Raw genomic sequence first — 16,558 nt, forward strand, 5'->3', positions numbered from 1 at the left:
TCATTGGAAAACAAAGAGCTTGTAATAATGAAAAAAGGACAGATTTTGTAACCAATCACTTTTTCCTTTGAAAAAACACAATCACAGTAACTTTGCTTTATACAACCACCTAGAAACTATGAAACAGTATCACATTGTGCAGTTATTTTTTTTTTTAAAACCTACTTATCAAGAAGGGAATTTCACACTTTGAAAATTATATCCATTTGGGGGAGGAAGGAGGAGACAGCTAATAGCGCAGTCACAGATACATCATGAGTCCAAGCAAGCGGCAATTCTTTGTCCTCACCTTTTCCACTGAGCCAGAACAGAAGAGTGGAGAAGGGGATAGCAAAAGAGAAAGGAGGAGGGAAGAAAGAAAGCACCCACAGAGGACTAATCACACTCCATAATTACTTTTGACATCTACAGGGCTTCATAGAAAGATCATTTAGACCAACACAGCGGGGAACGGGAGGGGAAGGCGGCAGTGGGACCCAGGGGGAACTTCAGCGTTTCCACCCCGGGCCCCTTCCAATGCCGATCCTTCGCCGGGAGGACCTATGGGATGGAGAGGTCATCACAAGTTCTACCAGAATGCCGAATTTCTCCTCTGAAGAGTTTGCAATTTGGTTTCTAGAGCTTGAGGGACTGTCAGGCAGGGTCGGTGCCTCTTGCCCACCATGGCACAGCTGTGCCAGGGCCACAGCGGGCTCTGACTCCCACCAGGAACAGGGCTGGGGCATTGGCATCTGGGTACACCGAGGTTGCTGTCCCTTTCCTCTCCTTTCCTTGCAGCCTGAATGCTGCAGCAGGGACCAAAGAACCCCAGGGATGCTGACACACTGGTTTAACCCCGCAGTGGCAGGTGACAGCTCGCTCCAAGGTGCAGAATTTGGGATGGTGTCATGTAAAAGAGGCAAGGTTTGATGAGGTGACAGCCACTGAGCCCAGCCGTGACTGCTGCAGAGGTACTGTAGGGATTTTTCACTCTTCCCCCAGGAGCCCCAGCCCCTCTTTTCAAAGGAGACAAAACAATCTGATCGCCTTCTGGAATAAAAATATATATTTAAAAAAAAAAAAAAAAAAAAAAGCTTAAGGCAGAAGATCATCTTCCCCCTGCGAGTGCAAAGCAGAAGGGCAGAGGAGAGGAGGGAGGACATGGAGCCAGGATGCAGTGTGTGAGCAAAGGGACTTTTGTGTTCCCAACTGGAGCCAAGCCTTGTCCCAGTCACAGGACACATCCCAGTGTGATGGCCCAACATTGGGGACACAACGCCCAAAGCCTGGAGCACACACTGTGTCCCAGCAAGTGGTGCACAGCAGCATCCCTGCAGGACAAGGCCAAATCCACTCAGTGGTGCAAAACACAGGCCAAGTTCAAAGGCTTCACACCCTCTCCTTTGTCAATGGAAGGTAAAATACCCAGGGACTGTTACCTCCTGAACCAGGAACATGCTTTCCCTCCCTGTCTGCCACACTGCAGCAGTGGCTGAGTGCTGGCATGGAGGCAGAACAAGCAGCACAAGATGTTTTTAGGGAAGTAGGAGCAGCAAAATCCAACTCTGCTGAGATTTCCACAAGAGATCTCCCCCAATCCAAGACGTTCACGATAAAGGCTGCTGCCCTTCATCCCCTTTCATTGTCACTGGACAAACAGCAAACACATCAACAGAATGATGAGGGCTTGGAAAGGTGCAGGATGAGCACCAGCTGACTTGGAGAATGCACCTGGATGCGATAGATAGGAGCTTATCGGATACACAGAGGCTGCAGCGCTGCAAATGCATTTCTTTTAAAATGTGGTGGGACAGCATTGGTTCCCATTTATGGAACAGCTCCTGCTCCTGCTTGCTGAGTCCACAGATCCCAAACCTGACCAGCTGTCCCCTCAGGAGTGCACCCACGGTGCATGGCATCACCCTGTCCAAGGACAGGGACACCATCCCAAAGCCGTGCAGGGAACCCCAGCTAGCAAATAAACTGGATGCTGCAACACTAAACCCCCTGCCATTCAAAAATCCCTGGAGGAGCAGCAGAATGGAAAGTAATAGGGAATCAACATGGAGAAGGAAGTTCAAAGGGCATCTCCTCCCCTTGGACTGGACCAGAAGTTTCACCACACCAAGGCAGCTCCACACCACCACAACCTCTGAAAGCCACTAAACTATGAGGTGAGGCAGAGCCCAACATCAAAAAGTCACAGCACAGACCTGCCTCAGCTTCCACTTCCCATCCAGCTGTATCCCAACAACTAAAGTGCTGGATAAAACTCCCCCAGATCCTTTTAACTCTGCTCTGAATCCTTCTGGACTGCTACCCTGCTACTATCCCTCCAGGAGTGTTTCCAAGCACCCATTAGCAAAGCCTGGCTCAGGAAGTGAAGCCACCCTGGGAATGGCCCCTCTCCCCTCGCTCCTGCTGCCCTCCCAAGGAGCAACGGGGCTATTTTCTCTCACCATCTGCTTTGCTTCATTAGGTCTCCCTTTATTGGCCAGATGTTCTCGTAGACTCGGAGGCATCCCGACTTTAGTGCTCGCTCTCAGGAGGAATCTGCACGCCTGACTTCTCAGAAATCTCTGGAAGGGAGGGAACAGGCAGACACAGGGCTGGGAGCTAGGAGCCTTTAAAAGCCACACACTTCTGGGAATTCAGGCTGCTTTCCCCCGAGATAGCATCTTCACTGCCAAAAGGGAAGATGTTTTATTTTAGGAGATAATGTTTGCTAGCTGCAGCATGCCACCTCCCTTTTTTATTTTTTCTTACTTTTCATGCCAGCAAAGACAGAGAAGAAGTGAAGGGAAAGAGCAGAGCAAGGAGCAGAGCAGATGGACATGCTGAATTCTTGTTTCCTGTAAGGGTTTGGGTAAACTACAGAGTAAGAATTTAATCACTTGTACCCTGACCCTCCCCACCAGGTTGGGAAGTGGGGGGGTCGGACAGAGCAGCACTAGAACGGACAGATGGACACAGGCCACCCAGCCATGCCCTACTCTCCTCAGCCCAGCTGAGGAAGGCAGAGTGCTCCCAGGGGACTGGCATCACTTCCAAATCACAGAACTATGAAATGGTTTGGGTTGGAAAGCCCTTAAAGACCACACAACTCCAAGCCCCTGCCCTGGCCAGGGACACCTTCCACTAGACCAAATTGCTGACAAAGTCTCTCTGTATTTTTAACTCCCCTCTGAAAGGACAAATTACTAGTAAAGCTCAATTTCTTAGTATAAAACCCCACTTGCTTAAGTAACACCAGTGGTGTTACTTGATTTTAATTAATCCAAATAATTTTGGATTGTCCCCTCCTGGTGCAGCTGCCCTCCCCTAATGCCCCCATACCCATGGCAGGTATGGCTGTGCTGCTTCCCCACCTCTGGAAACACCTGCATGAGCACCAACTGCTGCAATGTAAATTAGGAACCTCAAATAATTTAAGGGGCTTCATATTTCAGACTCCACTGCAGTACAAAGGGGAATGCTCTGTTTCAGTACAATCAACAGACCTAAGGGAGTTAGTTAAATACAGGAAAAAAGGTTTCTGGGCACTGAGAGGCGGGGACCAGCATGACCTCTGTTCGTCCAGCTGTCCTCCTACCAGAGCAGCCTGACACGGTGGGAGGTGAGAGGACCACAACTGAGTTTTAATTTATGTCCAATTAAATGCAGAGAAACAAGTTTCCTTCTTCAGTTCCTCTGGGCAAGAGGTACATCAGGAAAATGGAGGAAATGCAATGTATCATCTGCTGGAGAAGCCATGCCAACAGCTAATTAAAGAAAGCAACCACCAAACAGCAACTGAGCAGAGATTCCTGCAATTCCATCACCCAAACCAGAGGCAGGTCACCGGAGAGACATCAACACAAGGATCCTACTCCAGGAGTTTCACTCCTCCTTTCAGACCCACAGAGAACATGGTATGCCAGAGGAAGGACAGCAAGACTCTGCGGGCCCCCGTTTTTGCCATCCCACAGCAGGAGAGACTGATGAGACCATCGAATTCCCATCACTCTTCCAACATAATTTGCTCAGCAATACAGCTGTCCTTCACCTAAGTCTGCTCAACAGTATTGCCCTGTCCAGCTGGGATAACAAATGAGGCAAGGAGTAGGAGCAACAGCTGAGCCACAGGGCAGCTCACTGTGATAGCAAACAGCAGCTTCATGCCAAACCAGAAGCCACAGGAAGAGCCTTTTTATATCTCACCTTTCCCATCAGGTGGGCAACACCACAGCCCTTTCCATGCTCCCTGAAACACTCCACCACTCCCTGCTGAAACTCCAGCCTGCTGAACCTCCTCCTCCCTGTCCCACACCTCCTCACCTTGTCCCCTTTGCTGTGCTGAGCTGCTGCAGAATACCCAAAAAGCTCTCAGCTCAAACTGGGATGCCCTCATGTCACCTAAGGATCATTAAGGCTTTGAAAAGTACTTTTTGATCAGGAGGATGAAGTTTTGAAGCCTTTGTTTGCCCAGCGTTTTGTGCTGCTTGTGGGAACCAACTCTCCTTTCCTTAGGACCATCTTAAGATCATCTGCACTTCTGTCACAAAGCTGCATGGAAAAGCTGGCCTTGAACTGGCACAAGAGACATGCCCAGATGCAGTAGCAGCAACTAAAAAAAAAAAAATATCAGAAAGAGAAACTTTGGTTTAAAATAAAATTGAAAAGAAAGAAAGAGAGAGAGAAGGTACACATAGGTGCAAGTTGTCTCATGAGAGGGGTATTTGCAGGGTATTACCCCACGACCCTGGAGATGAAGATCTACATTCCCCACTTTGTTTTACTGTTACAACCTTCATTGCACAGGACTCAAAGTCACTCTCATATGATTATTAAGTTTCATAAATAATGTGAAAACTATATGCAACAGATACATCGTATTTCCAAAGAAATTATAAGAAAAGTTACATCAAATTAAAAAGTAGCTTCATGAATGAAGATACTGCTCTAAGTGCACTTTCCCTGCAAGTGCAGCCAGTGCCTCAGCGCTGGATATGACGGAAAAAAAACAACAAAAAAACCCCAACCAAAAAATCAGATTTAAAAACTTAAGTCCGGTTTCAACCAGTCAAAACCGGACCAAGCAGAAACTGAGTGTGCTCTCGGCACTGTCCCATGAGGGAGTTCCTATGATGCTTCGTTATCCAGATAAGGTTTGTATGTCCTTGTTGAGACTGTAAACAATCCTTCTTTCCTGAACTGTCCTCTTTATTGGCAAAACAAAGTAAAATATTTTATTTTTTTGTTTGTTTGTTTAAAATAGAACATTAAAATTAACCCAGAAGAAAAGAAACGAAACACAGTGAGCTTTTTGGAGTCCATAGGATCTGGTCTGGAAGAGCTCGGAAAACGTGTTCAGTGTTTTCTCCTGTTTTCAGCTGGAACTGTACCAGAGATTCGGGTTACTTGGGGAAGAAGGGAACAGAATGAGAAAACAAAGGATGTGGAATAAGAGAACGTGGCCATCTCATGTGTTGACTTCGTTTGCTAGGTCCTCTATCAATACCTTCGTGTCAGAAGCCTTGGACCTGGAAAAAACAAATGGAAAACTCTCACTGGGGAGAAGAAACGCCCCGTTACAACACGCAGGCAGTAAACCCACAGCGCACTTGGGGGAAAATGGGAAAAATAAAAGTCTTTCTTATGCAGAGAGGGAATAAACAAGCTACTGGAACTGTTTCACACTCTCCCACTCCCACTGGGAATAACAGAGCCTTATAAAGATGCCCCAGCTGTCCCTCAGCATCCTCCTCCTGTGGCGCTGCCTATGCCACACCACACCGGCCACCCTGTGCCCACAGCCAGTGTCACCTGCCAGGCTGTGACATCCCATGGCCAAGGACACCGTGGCACTGTTGGGTGTGGAGCATCCATCTGGGCCTCCCCACAAAGCTCCAGCAAACCCTTGCAGTAGAGATCCTGCTTGATCTGCCACTGGGCTGCTCAAAAGAGCAGCAAATTCTTTTTGGGATATGTCACTCACATCTCCATTCACCGTGTGTCTGAGGGGTAAACGGGAATGATTATAGGGAATCTGACCAGGCTTTGGCCCACATCCCTTCTGCATAAAGCTTTTCAGTCTCTAGCAGGCTATTGTTATTGGTCCCATCTGTGTACTTTAGGCCAACACAGATATGAGCCAAGCACAGCCCAAGGGCTGTGGCTGAGGCCAGAGCACACCCTTCTGACAGTCACAGCCTCCTCCTCCTCTTCCCACCCCTCCCATGCAGCGCTGCACAGAGAGATTGCACAACACTCCTGACCCGCTGTGCATTCCCCAGGAGTCCCAGCTTGTTCCCTGGTCAAAGGGTAGGGCTCTGCAGCTGTGCAGCTGGGGCAGGAGGGACACTGGAGTACCCTATGATGCTCAGAGTACAGACACTGCAGGGAAGACAGGCAGTCAACACCTTCAGGGGAAGCATTCGGGGTGTAGGAATGACAGGTGGGAAGAAAAAAATGTAGGGGCTTAGGTCTGAGAGAGGAAGGAGCCTGAAATCTCACGTGAACGTTAACCAAAGGATAACTGGAGCCTTATAGGATTGCAGAATGGTTTGGGTAGAAACAGACCTTAAAGATCATCTCCTTTCAACCCCTCTGCCATAGGCAGAGATGCCACTCACTAGATCAGGTTGCTCAGGTTCCATCCAACCTGGCCTTGGACACTTCCAGGGACAGGGTAGCCACAGCTTCGCTGGGCAACCTGTGCCAGGGCCTCACCATACTCATAGGGAGGAATTTCTTCTAGATATTTAATCTAAACCTGCCCTTAGTCAGTTTAAAACCATTGCCCCTTGTCCTGTCATTATCTGCCTGTATAAAAATTCCCTCTCCCTCCTTGTCATAAGCCCCCAAAATGGTCAGCCGAGAAGAAGAGAGAACCTCTCTTGTAGCTTTGCATTTTTAACCTCTGGCAACTCCTATAGGCTATTTTTGCAGAAGGGGAATCTTGTAAAAAGGGAACTCTCTTTTCCAGTACTTTACCAGAAGCCCAAGATATGTAAAGGATGGATCAATTCCCTGGCAGAGGCACATCTGTTTACTCGTGGGACCTGTTCTCCTTTTTTTTGTTTTGGCTGACATCTTTGCCTGATCCTCAGGCCGTAAGTGGTCCCGAGGCATTAAGAGCAAAGCCAAGACATGATTTTGCTGCATTAGGGAGGCAGAAACGTACTGTGAAGCCAGACGAGGCCTGCGCAAGGACACGCTCAGGCTGCGCTTCCACTGCTTGTTCTTGCGGCGGTTCCGAACTCCATCTTCCTGGTCCATCATCTGATCCAAGAGCGTCAGGTCGTCGGCATTGAGCGGCGCCACGGAGATGTCCCTCACGGCACGGAACTCACCACAGTTGTTCAGGTGCTCATTTTCCAGACGGAAGAAGTTCCACACAAACCGCCTGGATGGAGAAGAAGAGAAAATTGTCGACCGAGTTCCACTTTTATAGGCATTTCCTGTGTTTGGCAAAGCACCTGGATACCACTGACTCTTCTCATGCATCAAAGTGCCTCTGGGAATAGGCTGGGAGCAGAGAAAAACAACCAGTGACTAACAGCAGCACCTGCTACATCTTCCCATCATTCCTTGTCCTAACGATGACAGCATGGAAAGCTAAAGACAACCTCCAGCATCTGCCTGAGTGAGGGTCAGCTTCAAGTTCTTCTCAGGAAGCTGTGGGGGTGGGTTTCCACCTAGAGTACAAGTGTGCAAAGAGCCCTGGGAACCTTGCAGGATCCAAATGGATGATGCAGAACCCAAAGTAGCATTTGGAAAAGCAGGAGAGATTTGAAACTTGGGAATCGAGTGAAATTCCAACTGGAAATTTCAACTGGAAATTTTGAGGAGAAATGTGGTAAAAACTAACCCCCCAAGATTATGTCAAGGTTCAGAACAAACCGCAAGCACAGTGTGAAGGACACAGCCCCACACTGTGGTAGAGCCCTTTACATCTTTCTTTACTCAGCACTCTGTTTGGATTAAATATTCTTGTTAGACCTAGTTTTCCATTTCAAAGTCTGGTATATTCCATGCCCAAGGATCAAGGCACTTTTTCCCCTCATGCTCATGTTACACAGTAAAAATGCAAGAGAGAAACAAAGAGTTGAGTCCAGCAGCCTTACCGGAACACCTCAAGTGGGGCAAATACAGTAGAAATAATGTCCCCAGCGTAGGGAAAGATTTGCATGGAAGTGAGGGAGATCTGGATGGTCCATGCAAAACGCAGGATGACATCTTCTACAATGGCACAATAGTAGTATGCCTGGGGAAAAGACAGGAACAGGACAGCTCATCAGACACGTTTCTGCACGGAAGAGAACTCTTCAGGAAGCTACAGAATTTGCTGCTCGACCTTTAGCAAAGTGAACAGAAATGTTCTGTTTTCAAACAAATCAACTCTACTGCTGGAAAATCCCAGCCTGTAGCACGCAGTGGCCAACTGCAACATTCTCTAAACTCGGCAAGTTTGGCTAAAATATGAAAAGCTTTCCTAGCGTAAGAGCAGGCTGCATACGCACTTTCTGTGGGTAGACAATTCCTTCTCGGAGAAAGGTGTTTTCACCAGCATTTTTGTCAAAGAGACCCCAGTCCATCTTCAGGTCCCAAATGAGCGTATAGCACGAGCTGATGAAACAGAAGATAATCCACAGGTAGAAGAACACTTGGGTGTCACTGTGGTTTTTAGCTGGAAAAGAGAAGAACAACACACTCCTGTAGAACTGAAAGAAGGTTGCTTCTTAAACCAGCTACTAACTGAGCAGTGGAAATCACACCCCTTTTATCCAAGCTCTGGGAAAACCCAAGGAGCTAATCTCAACCAAACCAAAAACCTTACCAGGACCTACTTTATATTGTTATTTAAATTCCACTTTCATCTCGTTCAACATTTTGCACTTGGGACTGAAATTTGGAACAGGCTCCCCAGGGCAGTGATCACAACCCCAAGGTTCCCAGAGCTCAGGAGTGTTTGGACAATGCTCTTGGGCACATGGTGGGACTCCTGGGGTGTCCTGTGCAGGGCCATGAGTTGGACACGATGATCCTTGTAGGTCTCTTCCAACTCAGGATATTCCATGATCTTGCACTTGTGGCAGAGCTGCCATTCTGGCTCTGAACAGCAGGTGGAAGCTGAGTACCACATTTTGCAAAGGACACGGGCTTGTGTAAAGGATACAGCAATGAGGCAATGCTCAGTCAGGAGGGTTCAGTAAGAAAATACTTGAGTTTGTATAAACATAAACAACTGTGAATTAGTGCATTAAATGCCTGGAAGAGCATGGGTAGTACAGGAATTACTATTGGCCATTTCAGAGGTTGTGGTGGCAAGGGAAAATAAGCAAGAAGTAGAAATACATTAACAAGTATGTATAAATCCTGAGGCAGGCTCTGACTTTTAAATACCCACATAGGGCTCCTCTTTGGAAACGGGACTGTGAGCCCACCATCTGCTCACCTCAGATATGTTTTTTCAACCAAGTTGTTTCCCATTTCCCTCCTGAAAAGGTTATGCTGCTTTCAGTTCAGCTACATTTCCCTACATCAGTTGGCTGGGGAAAAACAAAACAGATCTGATAATTCTGTTTGCTTTCAGAAAGATGGCTCATAAAATTCACACAAATAAAACACATTGTGATGCTTTGGAAGGCTGAGACACTTTGCATCTCATTGCTAGCAGGAGTCTCCTCCTTTGGCAATTGCCCATTCACTGATTCCCTCTAACAAAGCAAATAACACATAAAAGGCATAATGTTTTCAGTCCAAACCCGATGCCACAGCAAGTGACAGCACTGTTTTCCATATATGTGTCTTTAAAACAACAGAATCTCCGATGCTGATCACCGAGGGAGCAACAGGGCAATCTGCTCTCCCCTTCCCTTTGTGTTTCTAACAACTGCAATCCAAATGTAAGGCAGCAATCCGATAAAATTAACGGAGGTGAAAATGAGAGGCATCGTTCCTCCCATTATCCCTTTCAGGCTTCCTGGACATTACGTGCAGGATATAGGTCAAACACACACGCTCCTTCTCCACTCAAAACACACCCCCTAAAGCAAACCTATTAACGGCGCTTATGCAGCAAAGCCTGTTCTGCACCGAAGCTGCACATCAGTGGAGGGGAAGGACACAGGATCGCTGCAGGTCTCAGGTTTAACCAGCTTCCCTGCTTCTGGGCAAGGCTGGGAGCCTTTGGGCAGTGCCCCACGTCCTCGGCTGTACCCAGGGACAGGTCCAGCACCGCATCCCTCCCGCTGCAGAGCCATGACGTCACCAGGAGCAGCGCACAAGTCCTGTGGAACACGGGCTCGGATGCCCAGGTACGTTAACGCTGCTGCCTGGAAACCATCTCCCCAGCTATTTTTAAAGTGCCGCTGCCCACAGAAGGGGACACAGGTGAGGTTTTTGGAGTTTAGCAATGAGGGCTGTGCTGCGAAGTTTCATTCTCCCCCATCAGCTTCTCCAAAGCCTCCACTACATTATTTCAGGAAGAAAAGCCAGATGCTGACATTCGGTGACTCAGAGACACTAAGCCTGTTCTTTCCAGCATTATTTTTAGCTCATTAGATCTCCATGTTTAGTTCCCACTACCAGATCCTAAAGGATAATTCAGAGGCAGTTAATGGGTGGTATGTGCTTTCTTAACACCTAAAATGCCCCAAAGCATCCTAAGAAGCTGCGATGCTTCCTATTACCTGAGTCTTGCAGGTTAGTTACATGATGCTGTTTTGTATTTGGTTTGGGGTTTTTTTCCCCTTAATTCAAATAAACTGAGTCTTACTCCACACCCCCAGAGCAGTCATGGAGAAGACAGTGCAGCCAGTCCCACCCATCACCATGCCTTCAGCCACATCCCTGTTGATGAGCCATGCCCTGCAGATGCAGGGAGAAGAGCAGGGAAGTGGCACTGCTGGGTGCTCCTTCAGAGTTCTGCAGTCTGGCCCCTGACTATCATCTCAAACTATGTAAGGGGCTAACAAAACTGTATCCTAAGTTGGCAATTACATGGGAAGGGGGGATTTCAAAGGATCTTGCTGCTTAAACCTAAATCATGGAATGGGTCAGGTTGGAAGGGACCACAGTGGGTCACCTCGTCCAACCTCCCTCCTAGGGCACATGGCACAGGTTCTTGCATGCAACTACAGAAAGGTGAACTAGGAAGAAAAAGACCCAATTGAGAAATTTTATGGCATCAACCTCACCAATCTCTAAAGGATATGTGCATGCTTTCAGTTAGGTTACCCCAGTCTCAGCTCCCTCTCCCTGCTTCTGGCTCTGCACCAGCCTTTTCAGTGGCACCTGGGGTCACGCTGTGGCCCCTTGCTCCTGCTTGCTCTCTCACCAACCCACTCTGCAACGCATTCAGTTCCTGAAAAAAAATTCATTAAAAACCCAAATCACTCCCTAGTAAAATGCTCTAATCAGAACCAGCCTATTGTCTTCAGCCCCTGCCTCCAAGTCCCTTCCTTTAATCACTATCCTCCTTTTTCTCCTGCCTGCAGTTCTGTTTGATACCTTCCTTCCTTCTGTCCTCATTGGTATTCAGCTGGTGTACAGAAATATGTTACTGCTCCAGGCAAGCAATTATAGCTTGGTCTCTGCTGGCTGGTCCTAGCAGCCCTCTTCACTGCTGCTCAGGGGAGAGAAAATCAAGGCATTCATATTCTGCCCAGAGGCTCCATCAACTCCTGGCCTGCAGGTTTTCCAGAAGCAATACAGAGCTCTGCATATGTATAATGATGTCAGGGTCTATTTAAGCAGGAACTGTTTCATCCTGTGTTTTTTCTTTGTTTAATGATGTGCTAGAAAACACCAAAAACCATGAGAGAAGGAGATTCTCAGGATGAGAGAAGCGCTCTGGACACCTGGCAGATCTCAACCTTTCCAAGAAAGAAAAAAGAGCAAGTTTTCAACATTCCATGGACTGCAGCAACCTTTTGGCAGCACCACTGCCAGTCCAGCCAAGAGGGGCACAAAGGACCTTCCTACTTGATGCTCCAAAGGGCACCACCACGGAGCAGCTTCCTGAGCTACAGTTATTCAAAGCAGCACGAGCAGGACAAAACACCACCAGCACAAAACCTCAGCGCATGAAGCTGCAGGTGCAGCTCTAAACCTGAGGATGGGATGATTTCAATGTTCACACTACCATGCCTGCAACTGGTGTTCAGTTATGTCAGAGGCTCTTTGAGTCCACAGTGCCCTGCTGTCTCCACTTGCCCCAAGGTCAGTGGGAAGCAGCGAACCACGGGAGCTGTTTGCAGCCTTCACCACAATGTTTCCATTAGCATCCTCAGTTTACCCTATAAGAGGCTATTCCAGTGGAAACTGCACAAATACACCTGCAAATTGCTCCAGAAGGTCAACTAGATAAATAATGGATGGCTTCCACCTTTGAACTGAAGCTGTGAATGGCCACAGTTCCAGAAAACAACCAAAGGTACTTGCAGCAGCAGAATTTACTGCCTGAAAAAACTGCTGATAGACAGTATCTTGGATCCCCAAACCAGCCCTAGGGACCACAGTATCTGACTGGCATTCTGAGGTAATACTGCTCTGTAGGAATTACTGCCCCTTCGAAACACAGGCAAGAGAAAAGGCTGCTTTCCATCAAAGGGAGACTGCAAATGTTATTCTGAATGCTCTTAATATTGACTTTACTTCCAAAGAATACTGTCTGTTTACCCTGCTGAATTATTCCCAAGAATGTAAACACCATATAGTATTCAACACAGCAAAAATCAATGCCATGTATTATTGAAGGGTTGGATAAGAGCACAATGGCCCTCGATATGCATTCCTGGTGTGTCAGCCTTCGTGGCTGGCTGTGGTCTGTGCTGATGGGGAAGGCTGTGATAAAAGCTGTAGGAAGCCGGAGGTTATCAGGGTAAGCCAGGTAAGCCCTGATACGTATCAGGCAACACCGACCCAGCCACTGCAGCTCTGCCAGCTAAAAACCTCTTGGTCCAGGCAAGCCAAGTTCAGCCCCACTTGCAGATTTAAGCAGAAGTAAAGCACAAATAGATATATTTTACAGTGTGCGAGGCAAGACACTGGAGCACTGAGCCGGCCTGGGGATGATGTGTGCTCATTAACTCCATCCCAGCATACCGCAGGAGCGAGGTGACAGCCAGAAGTGACTTATCTACATAATACCTGCCATCAGAGTGACACCCCAAAGCATTTGTCTAACACCTCACTGCTCCCAGCACAGCATTAGAGCTCCATCAGTAATTAGATGTCTTAATGAGGGGTGAGCAGCAGCGCTGCCTTTCTGCCCAGCCAGCACGTCCCACCATTTAATGCTGATCAATGGCAGAGCCAGGACGTGACAGTGGACTTAATGCAGTAAAATGCCAAATAATCCATGGGAGCACATGGAGGACTTGCCACCGTGTACTGACAGGCTTTGCCAAGTCCTATTTTGCAGGAAGAACCTCCCACTGGATTGTGCAAACCTCTGCGATTGCCTCCAGGCACAATTTAAAGCAAGGCAGCAAAACACAGCACAGTGAAGAACTGTCAGGAGGCAACATCTCATTTCTTCTTCATTTGTAGAGCAGGGAAATCCCCAAATCATGTTTGGACTAAAAATCCTCTGCAGGTTTGTAGGACAATACAACTGTGTCTAATTTCAAGACATGGCAGCAAACTCACGGCTTTTACCTCACAAACAGACAAGCGTGACTTAATTTCAAACAGGAGGAAATATTACCAGTTCGTGGCTGACATCTGAGCTGATTCTTCTTCTGGTGGCTTGTCTAGCATTTGAGAGGTGTTATTAGGGGATTTTTAATCACTACCTTGAGAAGGATGTGGTTTCCAATACAAGCATTTGCCTCCAGTCTCACTAATAAGAACATTTGGATTCACAATCAGAAACTGATAGCTTAGTAATCAGGACCTTCGATGTACAATTTAGGGATTGGGACACAATGTCATTTGCTACCTCTATAGTGCTTTGAGGTCCAACAGCAGATTCTTTCAAAATCTAATAGCAACCAAAAAACCACTAAAACAAAATAAATTGTCGTAGGATTGCATATCCTGCATTTCTGCAGCACCACAGAACTCCAGATCCTATCCAGATCTGACAGGAAGATCACTTGTAATGCAGTCAGTTGCTTTTCTTAAAATGTTCCATTAAAAAAAAAGGTCAGGTTTCCCCTTTTAAGTGCCTGTGAAATGAAGTATCAGTAGGTCACTCTTTTTACTTACACCTCATTCATTAATGTTCCCATTTCCCCAGCCACCTTTAACACCAAAGTGTAATAAGGGATACAATGATATGCTTAGAGCAGTTTCCAAATTCCAGCTATTAAGCCCCATCTCCTGTCAGTTGCAATCCTAAGAAGCAAACCCACAGATCACACAGCCATGGGGTGCCAAGATCGCCTCTCCCCCACGGCACCACCAATGTCCTGCTTGACATCTGCAGACCTGTAAAGCACAGTAAGATTTCCCAGTGGGATTTTATGCCTCATTTGTGCAGGCTGTGGTGGCAATTCCCGAAATCACTCCAAACTCCCCTTCCCAGGCTGCCCGTAGAGCAGATGTTGCTGTCTCTTCTCTCCTTCCCCTTCTCTCACTTACCGCAGGCTCACTGGCACCTCCACCCTGGCCAGGCTGGTCCTGCCACAGAACTTCCCGGGGTGCTCCTCACTCTTCCCAGCTCCAATCCAAAGTAACATCACTGGGAGGGGTGTTTAAGCAACCAGAGGAGTTAACAAGCTGGCCAGGACGGAAATGTTTGCCCACGGCAATGCCTCCCAATTCCTCACTAATGACACCACTGCTGCTCTGAGGAAAGGATCAGAAAGACTGGCTAATGAACACAACTCATTACCAAAGGCCTCCTGGGCACGGGATAACAGGAGTTTCAGACAAAAATTCATCCTAGCTCACAGCAATGTGACAGACATTGCATGTTTTGGCTCCAAATAATCATCCTGATGGAGTTGCCAGTGTGTTGTGCTAAGGGAAGCTGTGCGAAAGCGGAGAGTATTAAGAAAGAAGCCCGTTAATCCCATTACAAAGTTTGTTTTACTTCAAGAGGTCAATCCAAGCACTCTGTAAGGCTCTCGTGACACCTAAATCAAATGCTGACAGCTCTTTCAGCACTGAGAAGGACGGGGAGAGATGGGAGGTCTTGTACCGACACAGAGCTGAAGGAACAGGATCTTACAAATGCTACTTGCTTCATTCCTTGTGATTTTTTTTAGTATTTTTGTAATTCTTTAAAAAGGAAATTCTACATGTCCACTTATTTTGCCTTGCCCCACTCCCTAGAAATGAAATTATCTCAGTTGAGGCATTATACACTATTGCACCAATGTCTTATTGGTGTCTGATAAAAGCAATTTCACTCCCACTTCTCACATCACCTCGTTTCCTCCTGCTGAAGCCATGTAGGATCAGAGTGAATTATTGTCCCACCTACCAGCAAACTCACTCCACAGGGTCGCAACCTGCAGGTTCTAACATGGCATTGACAAGGGCTGAGTGACACAACCACCAGCCAGTGCTCCCGCTGGCAGAGCTGAGGTGCAGCCAGGTACCTCCTGCAGCTCCCAGTGCCACAGCTGGATGTCACCCCAGCCCCTCCCTGCTGTGCACCACCATCCTTCCCTTGAAGTCACAGCCTTTCCAAGGGCTCTGTGTGGGGATAGACTGTGGGAGAACCAGTGATGCGTCCCAGCATGACATGGGCTATGCCAGCTGGTGTCACCACTGGCAATGGCTGAAGCCACCATGATTAATGAGCAGTGGGAGCAGTTACGAGGCCTGGGCATCTCCCACTGCATTTTCCGATAAAGCAGCACATTTCCCATTCTTCCTCTGGTCAGACCTGGTTGAACTTCCCTATTGGTAAGGGACGGTCCAACACCTTCCTACAAGAGTCCATTAATCGCAGGGTGGCTCTTGCCTTGACACTTCATGTCTCTATTCCTTTGCAAAGAGAGGAATTCCACCATTTTCTCTTAGGCCGACTTTCAAAAACATAAATTAGACATCCCTCCAGAGAAGCCTGTTTCTGAAGTGATGGTGAGAGCACAGACAGAAGCACCACTCTTCAGAGACAGCCCTATTTAGTTAACTTCAGTATTTTTAATTACTGCCAATTTCCCGGGCTGTTTAATGAGAAAGTCTGTGGCAGTTCCTATTATCTTAAACTGACCTAAGGCTCTCCAGGGCATCCCCAAGCCAATGACAGCTAGTGTTTAGCAGGCTCATTTGGAACACCTGGAAAAGGCATGGGGGCAGGATGGAAGAGGAGACACTCAAGTTTCCAGGCCACATAGATTAACTTTGGAATAATTTGGAGGTTAAGAAATAGCAGGATACTACTCAGACCACAAGGATTTCATTGAATAAAGCGTGTAAATCAACTGACAATGTCCATAAACCATTTGGAGGATAAAATCCTACATAGCCAGGTCCAAGTGAGCAGTGAAAACAAGGTTTGTTATTCCAGGTATGTCAGTGTGCCTTATTTAATGCAAGTACACTTTATACAAGAGGGATCCCTGTGGATTTCCATCTCTGGGGCTCTCAAGATATAAGAAGGACATGGACCTGTTGGAGAAAGCCCAGATGA

At 47.4% G+C, this 16,558-nt stretch overlaps 1 protein-coding gene across 1 annotated transcript in view; it reads right to left on the reverse strand.

The window, feature by feature from the left end:
- The window catches only part of XPR1 (xenotropic and polytropic retrovirus receptor 1), a 113,655-nt gene continuing 97,097 nt past the window's right edge, over positions 1 to 16,558 (reverse strand). Inside the window, exons 12-15 of the mRNA XM_050306725.1 lie at positions 8,484 to 8,650; positions 8,088 to 8,227; positions 7,145 to 7,366; positions 1 to 5,501 (exon numbers count right to left, since the gene is read on the reverse strand). Coding sequence (XP_050162682.1) covers positions 5,441 to 5,501; positions 7,145 to 7,366; positions 8,088 to 8,227; positions 8,484 to 8,650 — 590 coding nt within the window. The 3' untranslated portion in view covers positions 1 to 5,440. The remainder of the gene's footprint in view (positions 5,502 to 7,144; positions 7,367 to 8,087; positions 8,228 to 8,483; positions 8,651 to 16,558) is intronic.

Source organism: Myiozetetes cayanensis, unplaced genomic scaffold, assembly GCF_022539395.1.
Source record: "Myiozetetes cayanensis isolate MyiCay16 unplaced genomic scaffold, myiCay2020 scf12, whole genome shotgun sequence".
In the NCBI taxonomy this organism is placed as follows: Eukaryota; Metazoa; Chordata; class Aves; order Passeriformes; family Tyrannidae; genus Myiozetetes; species Myiozetetes cayanensis.